The sequence below is a fragment of the Vespula vulgaris genome, chromosome 4 (genome assembly GCF_905475345.1).
Source record: "Vespula vulgaris chromosome 4, iyVesVulg1.1, whole genome shotgun sequence".
In the NCBI taxonomy this organism is placed as follows: Eukaryota; Metazoa; Arthropoda; class Insecta; order Hymenoptera; family Vespidae; genus Vespula; species Vespula vulgaris.
The window spans coordinates 4,622,501-4,645,304 of record NC_066589.1 but is presented as its reverse complement, the minus strand read 5'-3'; the positions used below and the strand labels follow the sequence as shown (position 1 = coordinate 4,645,304).

At 33.0% G+C, this 22,804-nt stretch overlaps 1 protein-coding gene across 4 annotated transcripts in view; it reads right to left on the bottom strand.

Annotated features, from left to right (window-relative positions):
- The window catches only part of LOC127062997 (unconventional myosin-XVIIIa), a 65,777-nt gene that overhangs the window by 40,095 nt on the left and 2,878 nt on the right, over nt 1-22,804 (bottom strand). For all 4 annotated transcript variants that reach the window (XM_050992097.1, XM_050992100.1, XM_050992099.1 and 1 more), the window contains exons 3-5: nt 19,982-20,740; nt 19,436-19,903; nt 8,969-9,103 (exon numbers count right to left, since the gene is read on the bottom strand). In XM_050992097.1, the coding sequence (XP_050848054.1) occupies nt 8,969-9,103; nt 19,436-19,903; nt 19,982-20,740 (1,362 nt within the window). The remainder of the gene's footprint in view (nt 1-8,968; nt 9,104-19,435; nt 19,904-19,981; nt 20,741-22,804) is intronic.

Below are 22,804 nucleotides of genomic sequence, written 5' to 3'. Positions count from 1 at the left end.
TGTCAAATAAGATTATCGATTACTCACGTCTCCGATTATCAATATTTACACCCCCGTATCATTCATATCACATCCAACGAAACGTTTCGTAGTATCTAAAGAAAAAGAGGAACTTTCAGAAAGAGAAAAAGAAAGTATTTTTGTCGATATTGTAGTACAATACCACACGTTCCTTTTAAAACAGATATAAAACAAAAAATTAACAAAAGAATCTGTATCATTTGTTTTTCTTTCTTTCATTGATAATAAACAATTATAAAAATATCTCATGAACAGAATCATTAAACAATGCGATGAAAAATTTTTAATAATCGATAACAGATAAGTCGAAAAGACGAGGTTTATATAATTAAAAGGACTTGATGCTCGTTTCGACGTACAAACGTTTTTATAAATTAAAGTTAAAAAAAAAAAAACAAGAAAGAAGAAAAATTATCGTCAATCAACAGATTAACTTGCCAAAAATGTTAATCCAATCGTAAATCCTACAAGCTCGTTAATTTTTTGAAGTTCGAGAAGTACAAGACTAATTTCGGAATAATAAATCACTCGTCAGATCACAACCAGATATAGTCCAACGTAAGTTCAGGGATGCAGAGATATTCTACATATAACTTATTATAAGTATACACACACACACATATGCGTATATACATCTATACTTTACCAAGCGAGGACCAAAAATAATTCTTTTCGAAGACGCCTTCGTGAAGCCGGAGAAAACGACGAAGGAAGGTCGGTCGAGGCCGTTCGAGGGAAGAAAGAAAGGAAGAACAAGAGACGTGTTACTCACTACGTAAGAGGAATGGCAAAAACGACCTTGTGTCGTGTAAAAAAGATGGAGCTGCTCTCGGAGAAACGAATAGAAATACCTACCCAAGAGAAAGAAAGAAGGAGACACAAACATACGAAAGAAAGAGAGACGGAGAGAGCCTGAGAAAGACACACGTTTTATTATCACACGTTTCTTTATTTTTCTCTTTATTAAATGATCCTCATAGTCGATTTAAAATCTCTACTTTTTATCCATGAATAGAAATTTTAACGTATATCGACCTGATTTCTTCATCGTCGTGATTATAATCGTCAACAGGCTGTACAAAGACTTTCGTGTTGAATCAATTGAGGTCAGTTTCTGAACTCGGAAGATGATCAAGCTGGTATACGTTTCTTATCGCTCCTTATGTTATCGTTGAACGTTTTTTCTATTTGAGAAATTTACAAAAAAAAAAAAAAAAAGAAAAAAAAAGAAAACAAAAAAGATAAAAAAGAACACGAACGTGTTTTTCCTAGGTCGATTAGATTCGTTCGAAATTTAATGGCGTGGTTAAAAAAGGGCTTGATCAAAAGGATTGAAAAATAATGTCCGAACTCGATGGCGAATATCGAGTGTCGTTTTGCGGGAAAAAGGATAACAACGATGACTCACGGAGTACAAGTAGAGACCGGATTGACTGGTACGACTGTAACAGTGACTGTAACATATGCCAAATCCGTAACGCTGCTGCACTTTATAACTACTATACCTGGCACGCGTCCCAACCTTTTCGATCCCTTTTCCAGGTCAACAATTATTGATCTAATGATCATAGAAGAAATTATTCTCAAAAAAAAAAAAAAAAAAAAGAAAGAAAGAAATTATCCATCATTTATACAAGAATAAGATAATTAAATTAATGATAAAAATATTTGAAATGATAACAATGTCGATAATAAAAAACAAAGAATATTTTGAATTTATTTTTTGATATACTAATCTCTCAAATTAACACGATTATACGACGTATACAAAATTATCAATTTCAAAGTTCGAGTTTTCTTTATATTTGGACCTATTGATGATCGACAGACGAAACAATTATCTTTTAGGAGTCAATGATAACTATAATAGTTTAAACGAAAAACAAGAAAATTCTTAGAATTTTTCCTAATAAGATACGTGAAAGCTAGAAACGAAAGCCATTAGCAAATAAAGTCCGTTCAATGATGTTTTCTCATAAACCCACGTTTGTCAGAGAGAGGGAGAGAGAGAAAAAGAGAGAGAAACGGAGAACGCAAGGAAGTAGGTATAATGCGAAGGCGAGAACGAGAAAAGAATGTCGTGAGATGTATTGTAGACACGAAGCATTTAATTAAAACGTAACGTCTCGCAACCAGAATATTTCTCCGAGTACTTGCTACGAAGACGCAACGTCGAGCTTCTCTTGCGATATTCATGCGTGAATATTTTTACTTATGAAATATGAATGTTCTCGGTTGCATAAAAAAAAAAAAAGAAATAACAGTAAGTAATGTACAGATTTTATCATTTGACCATTACTACTCACACAATTTAAAAGTTTAATATTATATATAATATCATGTATAAACTATTATAATAATGATTGAAATGTTATTTTCTTTATAAACGATATAAATATTTTATTATTTTTATTTATAATAACAACGCTGACGACGGCGATGTTTACTTAAATAAATGATTTATTTATAAGATTTGTCTGTAAATAAAATGATACTCTCAAATTTGAATAATTTATAAATAATGTTATAACGAGTTAAACGTTATTTAACCTTGATATCTATTAATAAAAATTTTATCCCCGAGATATGGCAAATAAAATTCAATAAAGATAAGTGCAATTACTAAGAGTCAATTATCCATTCAGGTTAATTCCACTCGTATCGTGTATCCACTCAACGTTAATCTCTTTTTGCTAGCAATAGTTTTTTTCACTCATCATCTTCTGCTACTTCCTCCGAAGCGATTATGTAGGTGATCGATTCGAACGAAGCGTGGCTCGCGACGCGTCATGATCGAGAATCTAAGAAAAACGAGCGAGACGAGAATATCGTTCGCCGCAAGAAATCGATCCAAGTCAAATGAAACCTAGCTCGAAAACATTTATACCGGTAAGACCAATCGTATCAAGTCGCTATCGTGTGTCCCTTTTAATTTCTTTTTTTAATTATTTTCTTATTAACGTTCTCAACGTCATCTTTATAAAACCAAATTTATCAAAAATAACAATTCGCAATTAACTATCGATTTATTTGTATACTATTAATAAGTAAAGTCAATAATAATAATAACAATTAAATTAGCCAATAAGTAGACAATATTAGAATTTTCAAGAAAAAAATTTCGAAAATTCTGACATTACGTATTGGCAGATCCAATAAAGTCTTAATAAAATTGATTGATTTTAAATTGGCTATAGTTATCTCAAAGATTTGTAGAAAAGATATTCCACGAAAAAAAAAAGAAGAAAAAAAAAAGAACGATATAGAAAGAAAACTTTAAACAAAACTATACGATAAACGATAAACGATAAAGTTTAAAGAAGCAAACGTTGATTCAAGATATGAATTAACGTCAAAAGAAATATTGACGATGTGAACCGAAAACCTAAAGCTCGAATGTCGCCGCGCTGTCTCGACCATACAGTAGCAACAAGTGTCTTCGCACGGTTACCATGTAGCACTTACCACTTGTTGCCACTATTTTTACGACATCTCGGCGAAGCATGTAGACAGCAGGGCGGTTCTGTGAATGAGACCTGAACGACGCATCGAATATCACCGATACTAAATATCGTGTATATTAAAATTCGATGTCCCTAACACTTTCTTACGTAAAGCTACAACTTAACAGTTTTTTGTTAAGACTTAAAAATTAATTCGTTAATATACTGCGATAACAATTAGACATCATTATTCGAGCTCTGTTCGTTTTACATATATCGTGTATCATATTAAGTTTAAATAATTGACAAACGAGCTTACAAAGAAATCTTACAAATATTTTTTTAAATAAAAATTAAATATTAATACTTAAATGAGTATGAGAAATATGAATTCGATCATTATAATCGATATTAATCCATGTTAATCGTCGACAAGTACACGAATTTTAATGTTTGAATTATACATAATACTTTTGGGACTACATGGTGATATCAACGAATATGCAGTGAAAGTTACATGGGACATATGTTTCTAAGTACACTGAAATAACTGAGAAGAGTACCATACAGCAATGTAGTAACGTCCATTGAAAACCAGGTCACCTCAATAAGTAATAGCATACAATCGTATAATATCAAATGGATTAACAAAAGTTATTAACAAAAGATAACCGTGGAAAAATTACTGAATATTGACTGAACAAATCAAAAACCAACCGAAAATACTCTATCAACAAACAATTGATATAGATCGAATCGAGAAACGTAATCTTCCGTATTTATTTATAGTGTAATATATTTAACATCTTTAAAAGAATTAATAGAAACGGTAGGAGAAGATCATTATATCCTATAAGTAACAAACAAATAAAAAACTAGCACAGAGAAATATTTATTAATTATTAACAAGCTAGATAAAAAAGAAAAACTCGAGTCTATACCTATAAAATGTAATAATTAAAATTCCTCGAAGTAACAATCATAGGTTTACATTCTACAACTACGATAAAATTTAAAAACGCGTTAAAACGACAAGGGCAGAAGATAATATGTACGTATATTCGGTGTTGATATCGAGTAACAAGAAAATAACAAAGAAATATACGATATAAAACGTCCATTACGAATACTTGTCCACATAAAATAGTCGTAAAAAACAGCTATAAAAAAAAGAGAAAAGGTATACCACAGTGTCGTTGTCAATTGTCGGATATTTTACTGTAACAAAACACCTCTTTGCATAAAATGCGCAGAAAAACACATCATTGAACGATGCACTTGGGAAAGCAGAACTTAGAAAGCTAAGTAATGCTAATCATTCAGGGAAAACAAAATTATTTCTTTTTCAACAAAGAACATAATACGAAATGTACACGTAGAAATATAATTACAAACAACGTACTGTGCATAAAAAATAATTCATGTAAATTTGATAAAAATACATAAAAGCTTTAAGTATCGTCGCTTTTAGGACAAATTTAAATGGCTAATACACCACTATTAACTACGCAGTTCAAATGTCAAATGTTCAAGAAACTAAATGCATGAGTCTCGCATAGTATTACGGATAACGCAAATTTATGCCGACATTACGTCAGAGGTTCATAAATAGTCGACTTCGAACGTATAGAATAGACCTAATATTGATTGAAGTAATCAAAATTTTTTGGATTCTTGTCATTCGTTACAATATAATTACCGCTTTTAAATATATTGTCTTTCTTTCCTTTACTTTTCAAACACGACCAAATGAAACAGTAACGAATGCGTGTCAAATTTTAATGGAACAATTCGATATGTACAAGAAGGTAAAATTAGTACAGTTATTTGCAATAATCAATGACAAACGTCGATAATAATTTATAACATTTTTTTTATTACTTACAGTCTCGTTTAAGATCATTCTAGGACGTTAATGATCAATTTTGAAATGTCGGCGTTTGACACTTGCCGCACGTGTGCTCGGCGAGAATGGAAAAAAAAAACAACAAAAGAAAAAAAAAATTATAAGAAAAGAAAAACAAATAGAAAGAAACTCGCGTAAAATAAGAGAGATACGTAGTAAATATCGTCTGGATCGACATATTGCAACAGGCATCTGCAATGCACCGGCATCGTGGCTCCGGGCAAAAGATATTTTTTCAACGCTCGATGACGAACGACATTATCGTCTGTACACAAACGACCTGCCCGTCGCAGTTTGCTTTGAGAACTTAGTATATACATAATATAATGATGCTGGAGAACGGTAACGACGTAATCACTTACACGCAACGCGTACTCCGCAATTGTAATTACATAATGCGACATTTACGTACGATGTTGCTGCATAATAAACTGCTACATTCGTGTTCAATCCACAAGGAATGAGAAAAATAATGAACATTAGGTCTGAAACGATAATCGTAAAATATGAACATTAGCAGTTAACCGAATGAACAATGAAATGAAGGAGAAGCGAGGCAAAAGAGAAAAATCAAGAAACAAATCAACTTTCTTATACGTCTGAAGAGACCGACCGCACCCTATTAAACGATGCGTCCATTTTACACCAGCCTAGAACCTTGAACGATCTATGTTATGCCGCATGAATTCCTCGACACGCCCGACAAGAATTCGTTTCTTTAATTTACTTTCGAAGGAAATTATGATGCATATCGAGTGATCATATTTATATGTAATAGTTCAGTTACGAACTTCATTCTCATTAAAAAAAATAAATGCGAATAATATCTCAAGAATTCTCGAGAATGCGACAATGTGATAAAAATGATTTTCAAAAAAAAAAGAAAGAAAAAAAAAGAATAACAATTAAAGTACGTGCATAAAATATATTTGATTTGATTTGAAATAAGAAGAATCGAAGAAAATTCGAGAATCTTTCTGCTATAAAGTAATCTGAATATAGTTTTGAATCAATAGCAGCAAGTTCGTTTTCATTGGAGAGACACCGAGAACGTCCACTAGAGAACGTTACCGTCACGCATAACATTACACGCATTACACGCGTTCGGTACCAAAGTGTATAAGTACCGACCTTACCGACACTCGGTAGAACAAACGATACCATTCTCTCTGAAGTTAGTATACCACCAGTATCGATGCGACCCGATCACCTCGTGAATATGAACCGGTCTATTCTTCTCCGATATATCGTATGATGCACTGTAATCGCTTTCACGTTCTGACTAATCATTAGAAAACGTCTGTGTTCTGTTCACTGCTTCAAAGAATGTTCTAATGTTCAAACAGTCGATCAAACGTTTGAAATTTCTCACGTAAATTTTTAACCTATGAACGAATTTCACGGATGACCGAAACCGCCATTTTTCTCATCTCGCAACTTGAAATGTTATTATTTCCCAAATGCATAAATATACGAACGCGATGAATATTTCCAGATGAAAATAAAAGTAGCACAAATGTCAAGGATCCAAAAGGATTCCTCTATCTCCATAATCATATTTTTATTGTATTACATAAATTCTTGCAACGATCCTATCTTCGTGTTCTTCTTTTTTCTTAGAAACGAGCTTGTACCAAGCCCAAACGTTGGTTCATGCTAACGGTCTAAAGGTTAAAGGAAAGAAGCTAGTGAAAAGGAACACAATAATAATACAGCCAACTAGTTTCCTCATTGGGATCGACTTAACGATCGATACGTTACGCATGAGAAAAGGGAGAGAGAGAGAGAGAGAGAGAGAGAGGGGTGGGGTTAAGAGGGAGAAGAGAATTAACTTGTACAGCTGCACCGGTGAAAAGCAGTCGTCTCTTGAGAGACTACAAACGGTGCGAGTTTGGCCATCGTTCGTTGCTCCATTCAAAACTGCACGACGCACGTACACATATACCACTCTAGATATAAAGAATAAAACGTCATGGGAAAGAAATGATAAAAAAACGTCGAGACAACCGGTTTTTCATCGTAAAGATCGCACACGATGAAGACGTAACGAACGAATAATATGTCTTCGCAGTAAAGTGATAATGGAAGATCATTCGCGATCGATGTAACATGAAATTATTGACAGGCCTTTGATCTTCGTTAATGACGTTACACGAGCCGACGATCCCGTGTCAACGAGAACGTGGAATGTACCGTACGACAATTTAATTTATTAACGGCATTTCAAAAGCCCGCAAGCACTATCACTCTCCCCTATCTCGCTATAAATCAACCCCATTTGCTCGTGGATCATGGATTAAGGGTGGAACATTGACGATTCGCGAGAAATTTTCAAGTACTTTCGACGTCGCATCCTGTCTGCGACTAAAATCAATCGGAGTTATGTACGTAGTGAATGAATGTCTACGTGTCGGGACATTCAATCAATATTTAATAACGAATGAGTTTGTTCAGATTTAAATAATTGTTCCAATATTAAATTCTCAATTTAATAATTACAATTAACCCAAATGAAAAGTAAACTTCGATCAGATTAAATTTAAACATGGAAAGTCTGATATAATTGTTTGCAAGTTAAACACTACGAATGAAACAGTGCAACGTGGATCCCATTGTTAATACCGATGATTATATATCGACCCCAGTTGTTATATCTTATAAATAACGTCATATTCGAATGATTTATAATGAAACGAAGGACGCACGATGAACTTTAAACACTTTCTGTCATATTGACGTTCCGAGTTGCAAATCGTCTGAAATACGATATAAACGAAAATCTTTCTCTCCCTCCCTCTCTCTCTTTCTTTCTCTTTCTATCTTCGTTTAGCTCCTACAAATAAATAAGTGACCAAGATAGCGAGGTTCTTTCCTCTTCATTACACGTACATTCTTATATCAGTATTACGTCCGTTAGCTTCAATGGAAACAAAGCGTTAAAGTACGAAGAAGTCGGGATATGTACCGTTATGCGATTACTATGCCACTGCGTCGTTCTAGAGAATGTGGGTGGAAAGTAAGCACCTCTATGATATCTCTCTCTCTCTCTCTCTCTCTTTTTCTCTCTCTTTCTCTATTTCTCTTAGGAATTTCGATATATATGTATACCCTATTTATTGTCTCCTTCACTCTTTATTTAACGAATATAGGAATATACATTATCCTTGTCTAAAATTGACACCATGATCGGACATAAGTCGACGACTTAAAAAAAATTGTATTCCGCACAATCGACGATTCCTATTCTACTGCTCTTACAGTTCTTAGTTTACTAATAGAAACAAAACTAAAGTTTCCACAAATTGGACAAAATGTCGATATGATCGAATACGAGTTAAAAGCAACGATCAAATTTTATCGCGCAATCGACAAATATCTTTTCGAGCTTTGAAAGAATTCTTTTACTCTAAGATCGATCGTCAAATAATTTCAAAATGATTTTCCCGAAAAAAAAAGAGGAAAAAACTCGTAATATCGTCCGTAATAGGTAAAGAATCTTTTAAACATTTCGTTCGGAGTTGAAAAATCAAGTCTTCTGATTTAAATAATGAAGGTGTTGGGCAGAGAAAGGAGGCTACTGAATCGATCGAAGACTTACCGTATTCTGATGAAACCGCAGGCTACCGGATCGACGGAGCGTGCCACCGCGAATATTCGCAGGTGCCAGCTCGACTTGCTGGCCGTCGCTTCCACCTCGTCTTGAGAGCTCCGATAGTTCCGCGACTGGTTGCACCTGCAAATCATAAGATTTTTTTTCTTTAACGCCTCGAACGATCTTGTCTTGCCCGTAAGACGCCAACGAAAAAATTTTATTTCATTGATCTTATCCGGTCTACTTATAAAAATTGTCATAAATCTTCGATTATCATCAACAACTACATCTGCATAAGATGATAGCATTATCTGGAATGTAAACGTTCGAAAATAACTCAGGACGAGCTTATATCTCTTTCTCTCTTTCTCTCGAATCGAGGCCGAGTGCATCTACACCCACGTGCTCTTGACCTACGCACGAAGGTCGTCACGAATAATGCTGGCAACTATCACGAGTAATGCTCTTTCGTTATATGTACGTATGTATGTATACACATGCCCATAATACTCGAAAGGATCCATTCAAAAAGCAATGTCTTTAAAAAAATCAAACCAGTCGTATGCATCATCACGATTCTCAATATGTATGGGTATGTATGACGAGAGTATATAAGTATAAGTCATAGGTAATTTATACTTTTTCAAAGATATATATTTATTTCATTGTAACACTTTAAAAATATGAGCTGTCATCTTTGAAAGTGGTATTCAATCGAGAAAAAAAATGAGAAGTAAAAAAAAGAAAGAAAGAAAGAAAACGACCGAATTCAAATACAGATCAATATCTTCTTTTTATTATTCATGAAAGAGAAAAAAAGATTGTGCTGAACCACTTTGAAAAATTACTCGAGTTAATAATAAAGTAGCTAATACAAAATTAAACCAAAACTACCAAGGTTTCTCTACTACAGATCAATGTCCTCCTTTTCTTACTTATTATTAGATATTAAAAGAAACTGTTCTTTGAAACGCAGACATCGAAAAATAACAATTGATATAATTAACTCATCACTTATAAACGATATCAAGCTATTTGACGTAACTTAAAGAACGAATAATTTTTTACCGCTTATTGTGCTTTCATTTTGTAATTTAAATCGGACATGAAATTGAATAAACGTAGGTGTTCGATGACTTATGAACAGTAGTATGCGTACACGCCTTTTTTACGCATCGAGATTAACACACGCGTGTCGTGATAGGTCGTGCGTGTCCCTCGAGTGAGTGAGTAGTGAGTGAAGTGAATGAAATGAGTAAGTGACTGAGTGAGTGAGTGAGTGAGCGAACGAGCGAGTGAGTTAGTGAGTGAGTGAGTAAGTGAACGAGTACACGCACGCACGGGTCTGTCTGCATGTCGTGAAAGAGCACGTAAGCAGTACAGGAAGCAGGATGTTGACGAAGAATGAAAAAGAACTGGAGGAGAAGGAGGGGAAAAGGTCTTTCGACGGTCGCTACGACACCAAATACACGCGTAAGTTTATGCGAATCGCGTGACGTAAAGGGGACCAGACCAAAACCTAATGTCTCGTGAATTTGAAATCTCATGGATTCGAACGAATAATTTTTTATTTTTTTTATTTATTTTATTTATTTATTTATTTTTTTTCATTTCTCTCGGGCGATGAAGTATAATTCGTAACGTTTCTTTCTTTTTTGTTTTTCTTTTACTTTTTTTATTCCATTTATTGTCGCTTCGATCTACGATATCAATGGCCGCTTTTTTACTCCAATCGTATTTATTAATTGTTACCGTAATTTATTAGCAGTACGTAATTCGGAAGCAATCAATATTTATATCTTAAATTTGTCGTGTAATTATTGAAATTGTAATTATTAAAAAAGTATTGATCAAAAGTCGTCTTCGTTTATTTATTATTATTGTAAGATTAAGTTAAATAAAAATAATGACAAGTAGATTTCATGTATCCGTGATATTGACGAATCAGTTGAAAACAGATCAATAAATCGTAAAGTTATTTCAATTCGTAGACTCGACAAAAATTGCATATTTTTCTAGTTCTTTTATCTTTTTCTTTTTTTTTTTCTTTTTACTCTTCTTGATAACTGCAAATATATTTAACCTATTAACACGCATATGAGATATAGTATTTATACGTTTAATAACGCAAGAAAGAGACATATTTTTATATTTCTACTTCAAGATAAAGCTTATCACCGAACAAATATATTTTAACGTTAACCTTGAAACTAAAATGTATATCGGAAAAGAAAATACATTTTTTTTTTTAATATATATATTTCTATTTAATATATATATTGTAAAATGGCTATTAAATTTTGAAAGGATGATTTCGATTGGCCATTTTCGATATACAGGACAATCGACGAAAGAGCTCAACAAATTTAACACGGTTGATATAACAAACAAGCGTTCACCGTCTTCTTTTACATTTCTAAGTTTTCTTTGAGGAAGTATTCACGCTATAGACAATCTTCGCTGGAATGTAGAAAGAGTTCTAACGGATGTTTCTGGGTTTTCTTCGAAGATACATTAGTTAAGCTCTTCGATCGTGAAAAAACGAAACTTCGGGATTTATCGGAGAGCCGATCTCTCGGCGACGAGGTGTCTAAATTCCATTCAAAGAAATTTTTACCTGTCCTTCTCAAAAAAAAAAGAAAGAAAGAAAAAAGAAATAGAAAAATCAAAAACAAAAATTTTCCCTGAAAAATTGTTCGTTAAAAATATATTCATAAATATAAAGTAAAATAAAAATTAAAGATTTCATATATATGTATATACGTGTACCAAATTAACAAAATTTGTGTCAAAGTGAAAGATAATTTGTTTAAAATTATACGTTTAATGTGATTGTTAATTTGTAAGGAATAAAATTAAACTATCGAAATATCAGGATAAGATAAAGGATCTAAAATATTATACTGAGCGAACAAAGATAACGCAGATAGGATATGACATCAACAAAGCTTCGATATATCATATCGCTTTTGTAAATAATGTTAAAGATAATAGATAATCGCCTTCTGTGTAGGCGCGCGTACGTCTGTATGTTTTGAATTTTCTAAATTCTGAGAGTTTTCCTGGAATTACGAGAAGTGAACGATGATAAAGATTAAACGTTTGGAAAACTTAGAAGAACAATAATCGTGCAATCGTGTAATCAAGGATGATCACAATTTTGCGAGAACACGCGATTTAGTCGCAAAGAATTCGAATCATCTGTCAAATCAATTAAACGAGTAAAAAGATTCCACTGCGTTACGGCCATGTTGTCGAGAAATGAGTCAGCGATCATTCCACGATTGTGGAAGTGAATAATCGCAATTCTCATTCGAAGATCTCGAGTATTATTTAAACTTAATCAAAAAGTAGCATTGCCTATTTCATTAAAAAATTCATCATTACGATATTCCTTCGGACGAAATTACAAGGCAATATAATGCATTTGCAATAATTAAATCTTTCATTCAATTTTATTCAAAAAAGAAAAAAAAGAAGAACCTTTTCCATAATATTTTTCGATTATTTCTACTCCAATGTTTACCTGTAATAATTAATACAAATATTTTTCTTTTCTCGGAGACTTTTAAAAGAAGATAAATCGTCCATTAAAGGATTAACGAAAAAAAATAAATAAATAAATAAATAAAAATATTATAACGATTAGATCTTGAAAAATACATACGAATGCATAGACAGAACAAGTATCAACTATGATCAGAAAGATTCACAAACGTGACCCGGTGAATTCAGTCGTGCATTAAAGAAAGTAATACGCGATCCAGCACCAAATTTCGCGCTTATCTTTCGACCTGTAGATCCGACAATCATCTCTTGAAAGTATCTCGTATTATATATCTCTCTTTTTAGTATTCGAGCTGTATGAGACATGGTCTAAAGCATGACAAGCCCGTTGAATCTTTCTTTTTTTCTATAGAGTTTTTGTCAACATATAAAGAGAGTATAAGAGGGGGAAAGGATCCATGGATGCTGGAGAACGATCTTGCTTTCTTGGAAAACCTTCTCTCCTCCCGCTAGTGATTCTACTTGGCCAAGTATAGTCTTATTACGGAACGTGACTCATGATCCCGCTATATTCGGTACCAACGGCAGTGGCAATGAACCAAAAGACGACGACGACGACGACGACAACGACGACGAAAACGATGGCCTCTTGGAAAACACCGTTTCTTTTCCTTTCCTCTTTCTCTTTTACGTTCTTCTTCACGTAACGATACACCTACTTACGTACGTCGTTGCGTGCATCGAATTGCGGCTATTCGACTTTTTTTTTCAAAGTCATTTCGACGTACGAAATAAAACTTTGCATTTTTTTCTTTCTTTTTTTTTCTAACAAAAGTGCAGAAAAAATACTCGACAATAAGAAAAAAAGAGAAAAGAAAACATGGAATACATTTTTCGAATAACGATTATTTTTTCTTTACACGTTTTATTTCCTCTTATTATCTCTGGCATACAATTTTTCACTTCGGAATTATTTGAGAAAATAATTCGTGAAATGTTTGACGTAAAGAGAAAAGAGAAAGATTGTGTTATTTTTTTATTTGTATTCTGAGATAAATTCTAAATCGTTAAAGGGATATTTTTATTTAATGATTTTTTTTTAATAGTCATTGACTTCCTTGATAATTTTCCTTCTTTTTCGATATCCCGGAATATAAAGACAAAATTAAAATTAAACTTCGTGAATTCATTGATATCTGATTCAACTCCTAACTTGAAAGAAAAACATTACAGGAAGCTTCAAGTATCTATTTACGATCATTGATAAGACGATTGGAACACATATGTAATGTTTACGTTTCTTCAACTACATCTTCGGATATACACACTCATATTTTTTTGTTTATTTGTTTACGTGTTAGAATTTACTAGGAATTTTCTAATACGTGTTTACATCGATTTTATTTTTTCACTTATTTATTTATTTTTTTTTTCTAAGGATATTCGAATTAATTCATAAATTCCGAGCATCAAATGATACAAAACATCACGTTAATAAGATTCATCGGTTGATTTCAATGTATTATAGCTGATTTAACGGACTTCATGGTACACTTAATGAGATATTAAATCTTCGTATGTGAATGTATGTACGTTTATATGCGTGTGTATGCTCAAAACAAAAATAAAGAAAGACAACTCGACTTGCTCCAGTAATACTCTAACCGGTTCCTATCTATCACACGATCTACAAAGCTGAATCATTGAATTGGGCCAAGTTACATCTAAACCGTGATTACCGCGAATAAAAGAAAAGAAAAAAAAAGAGAGAAAAGAAAAAAGATAAAGACGAAAGAAGTGGAAAAGTAAAAACGAAGTGTGGTGAAATTTCTCGATTACTATCTTAAGATATTACTCGCGATATCTATTAATCTGAAAAATAGTTATGATAAGTAGTTATGCTAAGTAGGATACAAAAAGAGAGAAAAGACAATAACACGATTAGCAAAAAATTTTCGTCAGTTGCTAACTTCTTTTTTTTTTATAGTACGATGCAGTTTTACGATTTTTTTTTATAGGGAAGGAAAAAAAAGAAAGAAGAAGAAAAAGAATGAACAAAGCCCGAAACACGAGCTACGATGACTGCTCACCGAGGTGAAACTAATGAATGCCCTTTCGAATGGACTAACAACCGGATAAAGTTCCAATTTCTATGATGTCGTGGCTACCCTTCTCTATATACTAAGATTTTTAAGAAAAAAAAAAAAAAGCTTGACTCTATCACCTGATTTTTCAGATCTTGTAGATCAATGATTTCTAATATTATTATTATAAAAAAAAATCATAAATGTATCGATAATTGTAAAATCAAAATTTTTGTCATTACCTTTTCATTAACTATTACCGATCATGATAATCGTTTATCTTTTTTCTCTTTCCAAAAAAAAGATAAAAAAAATAAAAAAAAATAAAAAAAATACTTCGTCTCAGATATCAATATTCTAAAATATTTAACAGCATTTCTCAGACGATCACTTGATATACGATAAAATAATTGATATTAGCAGTCGATCATCATCATGCGTGTTTTATATAATCTTATAAGAAAACTATGAAAATAATTGAACACTAGGAACTAGGAAAATAGATGAATTTTCACGATAAGATAAGATATCATATACATATCTGTTATTCATAATTATCTAATTAAAAATCCTTTTAATTACTTCCACTGGTTATATAGATATAAAATGAAAATTAAAAAGAGTCAAGAAACGGTCCGTCACGGTCCAAGAAGAAAATACTCGAGTTAAATGGCTCGTACTCTTTACGATAGAGTGCTCTATAACAAGGAACGTGTCGTAACTTGGCGCCTATTCGAGGGAAACGTAACGAGCGACGTGGAGCATAGCACATCCGCCTCTTTCTCGCGAAATTGTTTACTTTGGCGAATATCCAGAAACATCCGGAGAGTCTCGAGAAAGAAAGAAAGAAAGAAAGAAAGAAAGAGAGAAATAGAGAAAGAAAGGAAAAGAGAAAGAGGATGACACTCCTCTCTTGCTTTCCCAGTCTTGATTCTTCTTTCCCTTGCTCTTTCTGCATCGGAATAAACAATCGTCATAATGAGGAATTGTGTGTGTACATGATACATACATGTATATGTATGTATGAGAAAAAGAGAGAGAGAGAGACAGAGAGAGTGTGTGAGAGAGAGAGAGAGAAAATAGGGGTGGAAGAAGGAAGGAAGACATTATTAAAGAGCATCCAATTCTAAAGAGAAGGGGACGTACCAGACGATTCGTGTTAACTCACGTTTACGCTCTGACGAATCAAAAAATATTAACTGAACCTGAATGTTATCGAGATAACTAAAAATAAATATTTCCATAACGAATAAAAATTGTTAATTCTCGTCCTACTCGTTTTTCACGCGTGTATCTTTTCTTTTTTTTTTGCTCTTCATTTTTTACGTGCACATACATCACAAAATTAATTGTGATCGTGTAAACGAAATATTTTATGCGAATATATCGTCGGATCGATTTCTTCTTTGATCGTAATTTTTGAATAAGACGATGATCTCTGTACTATTGAACCGTTTTGAAAAATATTTTCCTCTTGTTGTTGTTAGTTCCTCACGTCTATTCGCGAACATTATCGATGGAACGATTAGAACAAATAATGTTTACTCTTCTCTGAATGCTTTTCTAATTGACCTATTAACTAAGATTAATGAATGTGAATGCGTGAAATTTATTAAAGTTTAAAAATAAAATGCTATGAATGAACACCAAATAGCTTTGGAAAAATGAATGAATTAAAAAAAATAATCAAAAGATATAGTTTCTCCTTTTTTTTTTATATATATAAGCGAAAGATAATTGATTAATAGAGAAATAAAATATTCTTATATAATTCAATTTTTAGTCGTCAAAAAAAAAAAAATACACGATATGAAACTTGTAATATAGCTTATAATTAACAAAAAAGTTAATCTTCGTATATGAACAAAAAACTAAATTTTGCGACGAAGAAAAAATATAGATATATGAACGTACAAGTTCGAAATTATATGGCATTAAAGAGTTAAATCTCCGAGTTAATTTGTCTTATCATTTTTCTTTCATTCGGTTTATAAAAATTTATTCGATTTTAAATAGAGTGCTTTATATATATATATATTTATATTTATATATATATATATATATTTTAACCTCCGTATTTTGCACGACACTCACGGAGAAACTTTCATTGAGAGCAAAGCTCCTCCATCCCGAATCAATCCGATTCGAGTCGAGCCATCGAACATTTTCTAGGCATTAGCGATGAGATCAAACGTTTCTCTTACAAATAAAAACAATGAAAGGGTCGAATATTTCATCGATAATCCGATAACGATTGTCCCTCTTTCGAGTATGAAACACGATTTTTCATGCATTCAAATCACCAAGATTAACGGTTTCATTTAAAATATTAATATTCATGATAAATTAAAATCTTTTCTCTTATTCGATATTCCATCGACCGAACCAATAGATTCTATAGAGATTTCTAATTTTTATAGAGTAATCGTATTCGAATGTATACACTAGCGAACACCTTGAATTCCATACAGGTCACTGGTGAACCATACTGAATGTCATTTAAAACACCTGTAACATTTACGTTCTGAAACTAGCAGATCTATTTGTCTATGTACGTACATATTTATGCATAAAGCATCCAAAAAGGAAAATGAAAAAACAATATAAAAAGTATAAAAGATTAATAATCACATTTAAAATTATTAAAGAACGTGCGATCGAAATTATCGTGTTTTCTCCAATTATTAAAAAAAAAAAAAAAAAGAAAAACAAAATTTCATTGTACCGAATAAAAATTGCAATTAACTAACTCATTGATCGATAGTATAATACTAACGAATATTTATAATGATTCCATACTCCTCAACACTATTTTTTTTTCTTCCTCTTTTAATATAAAATTCAATAATCAATTATTCTCAATGGTCACGTTTAAATCTTAAAATCGTAATCGAAACTAAACCTGTACGTATTCTTAAATCGATCGCATCGCTATAATCGCTCTTTTGAACTCGGAGGAAGAAAGAGAGAAGATGAAATGAAATGAAAGATGTGGTTAGAGAAACGGCGGGTGGGAAACTCCTCCATTTGCGCAATAAACGTTCAACCAAGCTTCGACCTTTCGACGTTGACTGCATCCATCTTCTCCTCCTTTCCCTCTCTTCCATCTTCCTCCTCCTCTTTTCCTCCCCCTTCTTTTCCCACTCCATTGCGTATCTCTTCGTCAAATATCGCAATCGCGTCCTCACAATTCCGGATCGCAATTATTCGTTACGTGGAAATCGGACGGCGAAAGGGACAGCAAATAGATCTTGGTGAATTTGACTGAAAGGCAATGACCCGGCAATACCATTCGTGCCTTTCCATTAAACTTGAGAGCTCACGATTCCTTATACCGTGAAACTAGGATACCAAAAAAAAAAACTCACCTAACAAGGAAATATGCTAATCCCGGATATTCAACAAATTATCACATTTTTTGGATATGTAAGGAAATTTTTTTTTCTTCAATAAATTTCTTTGCTGCACGTTATTCGATCCAAGGAGACGAAATACATTCTTGAAGCTTCGATCTTTTTCTCTTCTTCTCTCTCTCTTTTTCTTTTATTTTTCTTTTTTTTTTTTTTGATCTTTCATTTCCCCCTGTCACGGTTAATCTCTAAGGTCAAACGTTATTTAAACTATTTGAGAAAAATGTTTAAGTTTATAAATTGTTCCAAAATTGCAATGTATTTTAAAGCGCAATTATCTCTGATTTTTCATTTATTTGTTTAAAGGGTAGAAAAACTAGTTTTTAAGATGATAATTTCTTTTTGTTTCCACGTTATTGTTTGCGAAAGATGATAGATTTCAAAAAATGTTTAAGACTGATGTTGTTACTTTGAATTCATTATTTTATAATTATATATTTTTATGTACTCGAACGAGTAAATATTTGAGAAGTATACATTTTTATTTCACTGGTAAAAAATTAATTAATTATATAAATTCGCATACTCTTATTTTTGTTCGTTATGAAATCAGACAATGTCTTCATTAACCGTAATATATTTCTTGAAAATGAAAGTTGTTTTATTTATATACACAATATAAATCACTTTCCCGCGTCTATTTATTATCATATATATTCTTTACTTATTTATAATCTTACGTATTATTATAATATACTATAAATACTATTTTTACATTGTACATGTATGAAGTGCAAACATTTTACAATCTCTTTATGCATGTTTTATTATATATAGAAGCTTTTATTATATATAAAAACAGAAAACAATTTTACTTAGCAAAGTACTTGTTATTTCTTCTTGGAGAGCAGGCTTAAGAACATTTTTCATCACCTTCGACTTAAAACAGACAGCATAAAAAATAACGCTTTACTTAGGATATTAATCCCTACATATCCATAAGGTTTCATAACTTTTGAATTTTCGAATCAAATATCCTATCACATAGCCACGCCCAAATTTCTAATGTCTGATATCTCCGATCAAAAGCAAATAAATTGCTCGAAACATCTAATTAAAATAAATAAGATAGTATCATAGACGAAAAAGTTACGAATGAAATCGATTAAAAGAGTCCGATAAAAATACGACTGTTCTTTTTCAATCCATTTATTCTTCAGAATACGAGTCTTTCAGATTTTGAAATACTTTAAAGAGAGCGTAGTCTGTAAAAACAAGCACTTTCGCTCATTGTATGCTAATCCTTCGGACTGAAACGTTCAGAATTGCTGTCAATGCCTCATTAAAAGTTCGTATCATTCATTCCATATTCTCTTTCGTATGCTTTCTGCCTACGTGTTGTTACGTAGCAAAAACATTTCGATGACTTCATATTTTAACTACGCGATATATTCATTCGATATGTTATGAAAAACCATCGTAATAATACCAACACCATTATTAACTACACTACTAATAAAAAAACAACTTACCTTCACCGTGACACTGCTACCAGATCCTTTGATCAGATCGATGATCTCTTCCCTAGACTTATCATCGACATTGATTCCATTAACTTCGATGAGTCGGTCACCCGGTAGAAGACCAGTATCGTTGTTGTGTTGAACTAGAGTACCAGGTTCAGCAAAAATGACAGGCCTCATTTGCGTAACGCCATTGGCAGCACGTTCAACGATGACGGCACGACGCAGAGAAAAACCAAAATCGTTACGAGGGGGTGGTTGTCTTTGGATTGTCAATTCCCGTGGTTCCGGAAGTTCGAGAGGCACGATTTCCGGTAGTTGAAGTTCGACTCCTTGTTCCTCGAAAGAAGCCGAAGATCTCCATCTACAGAAACCCTGAGATTCACCGACCGGTGACAAACTGAACGGTGGGGTGGCAAAACTCGAATTGGTGGTGTCCGTCAAGGAATCAGCCGAAGGACTGGCACTTGTCACAACCTAAAAATGCGAAATCACACGAGATCAAATTTCACGTCGTATTCGTGTCAACGATAACGATTATCCTTCCGTCTATACCTGCAGCAGCTTCGACTCAGCCGGATGATGATGATGATGATGGTGTTGTTGTTGTTGTTGTTGTTGTTGCTGTTGCTGTTGATGATGCTGTTGATGTTGCTGATGTTGTTCGTGCTGTTGTTGGAGGTGCTGCTGTTGATGATGAAAATGCTGATGATGATGAGAAGATTGTTGAGAAGATACTCGCCAAGATTGCATTTCCTCCTCGGAAGGGCTGCAGACTTCGTCCTTCGTCAGACTAGCAGCCATGGCACCTAAGCTTGTCGAGTGCGTAGGCGGAACGTTCTGATAGGCTATCACTTCGTTCTGTAGAGTGTTCCTCACCAACAAATTACTGGCCTCTTGATAACCACCTTCGTTCCCGTTCGGTAAAACGATTTCTTCCGAAAGGACGTTGATTGTACCACTGGTGATACTCAATCTTGGCCCTTTTAAAATACCTCTCTTTGGAGGTTTCGGCGGAAGGGGAGGGAGATTCTTGCCAGATTGTCCACCGGCATTTGTCGTTGTTGTACTCAAAGAGGTCAATGATGTCTCCGATGAGTCGCTCTGTGTCAAACCATCAGGCGTTCTCATTGTCCAACTCGAGCCTGTACCACCGCCCACCGTGTTTCCTGTTCCACCCGTCGTGTTCTGCGTGTTCTCCAGTAGATCCCGATCCAAATGAGCAAAGAAGGATGCACTATAGTCCGCTGTTATACCGCTAGGTAGTTTTTCCTTTTCCTTTCTACGTCCTGGTATCTTCAGCGATCTTCGAACCTATCAAAACAGAAAAAAAGAACACAAAAAATTGCTGCCTTTTTCTTTCTCCCCTTAACTTTTTTCTTATCAATTGCATAGCATTGATTAAAATTAAAATTACTCGATAAAAAAAAAAAGGTAAAAAAAAAAAAACAGAATTCAAATATTTAGATACGTCAATTCGAGTAGAAAAAAAATTCGGCAAATAATCCTAGTCCTAATTTTTGTTATGCTTGTTCAAATTTACGTCTCGTGAGTTAGCATCGTTATCGTTATTAAATGGACAAAAATCAATATAGTACTAGATCATTATAAACAATATTTGCCGATGCAATTGGATTTACGCAAGGAATTCAAATATTTGTTTAGGTGGTGCCAGTCGTTTCACGATTGATCATCAAGTGACGAGTTTATAGTATGCTTACTCACTTATTCACATAATCGTTTCTTCAACGATTATACGATATACTTATCAACGACTCAGGGAACTCGTTTTTACTCTAGAAAAGTTGCTAAGAAGCATTAAAGACGGTTCGCTGCACTTGCGACCTGAACATTCTCCAAATTTCTTGCTCTCTAGATCCGCTTTGACGTGACATTCACGACGTTCTCAAACCGCAACTCTGCCATTGTAACCACGAAAGCGTATCGGAAGAAAAACTTTGTGGAAAGAGTTGATTCGAAAGGCAGCAGAGATTTATCGCGGTTGATAAAAATATGATTTGCTTCTTTTTTTCTCCTTTTTTTCCTTCAAATAATGTTACAATTCACATTTATAATCGAATTACATTATAATTCACGTGAAAATTACCGATATTAAAACGATTTTGCGGTAAAGTTTACACGAAAGTAATACGAATCTGTTGAATATCTCCTTATATTAATATTTCTCATTTACTTCTCTAGATCGAAGAAATGATTATTTTTTGTAACCACTAACAACGAAATTTATGTCTCATTTCTTTTTTCATCTACGTACAATTTTTTGATCCAAGATTATCGCGTTTAATTAATTAAACGTCAAAATTAATGACGTTCGAAAAGCTATTTGTAAAAAAAAAAAAACGTCGTACGAAAGGGATAAAATTCTGATAAATAAATTCGTTAATTGATATCTTCTATCGATTTTACTAAGGCAAGAGAAATTATCAGATAATCGCGCTCTTTCTTATCAATATAATCGATAACGTCAATAGGTCAGTTTAATCTATAATAATAATAATAATCCACACGTTGCAATAAAATATTGATTCGTTGAAAAACACATATCTGTACGTATCTTTCGAAACTCTTTTTATGAAAGAAAAATACAAACGACCTAAATGTAACGCGTTAAACAAGACAGTAAAGAAACAAAGTAATCGGTGATCTTCCGCGTGACGCATACGCATCGTCCAACCTGAATTCTACTTCCGTTTAGTAGTAAACTTAGGCGCGGAGTCTGATGCAAAAGATAAAATCGACCGATTCTACGATGGACTCGTTTTATGATTCAACGAAACCGTTTCGCAGACACACTTGTTAAATTTTTTTCTATTGTACGAAAATCATTTGCAATTTTTTTCTACCTTCTTTTCCTTTTTTATTATCATTTTTTTTTTCTTTTTCATTTTATAAACGATATCGATTGTATAACATATCTCCGTAACATAAAATCGAAACATTATAAATATTAAAAACAGATGAAGATTTATTGTATATAAAAATTGCGTACGACTTTTAATACAGAGAATATCCAATCGAAATTTAATCCTTCATTAATATGCAAGATAAACAATTTTAACTTCTAGTGAAAGCAAATGCTTCGGAAAGTACAATCGATGAAGTCGAGTCGATAAAGAAGATTCACCCTTAAGGAAGGAGGTCAATCCGAAGAACTTCTACGTAAACATCGCGCGCACGTGTGCGTGTGTGTTAGTGCGCATCGTCCCTCTTACTATCTTTATACAAACACATGCACACACACATACACACGTATCATAAAGACGATATCTTATAAATTAAACATACGTGTATTATTTATAAATTATACACATATATATAATATATACATATATATATATATATATATATATATATATA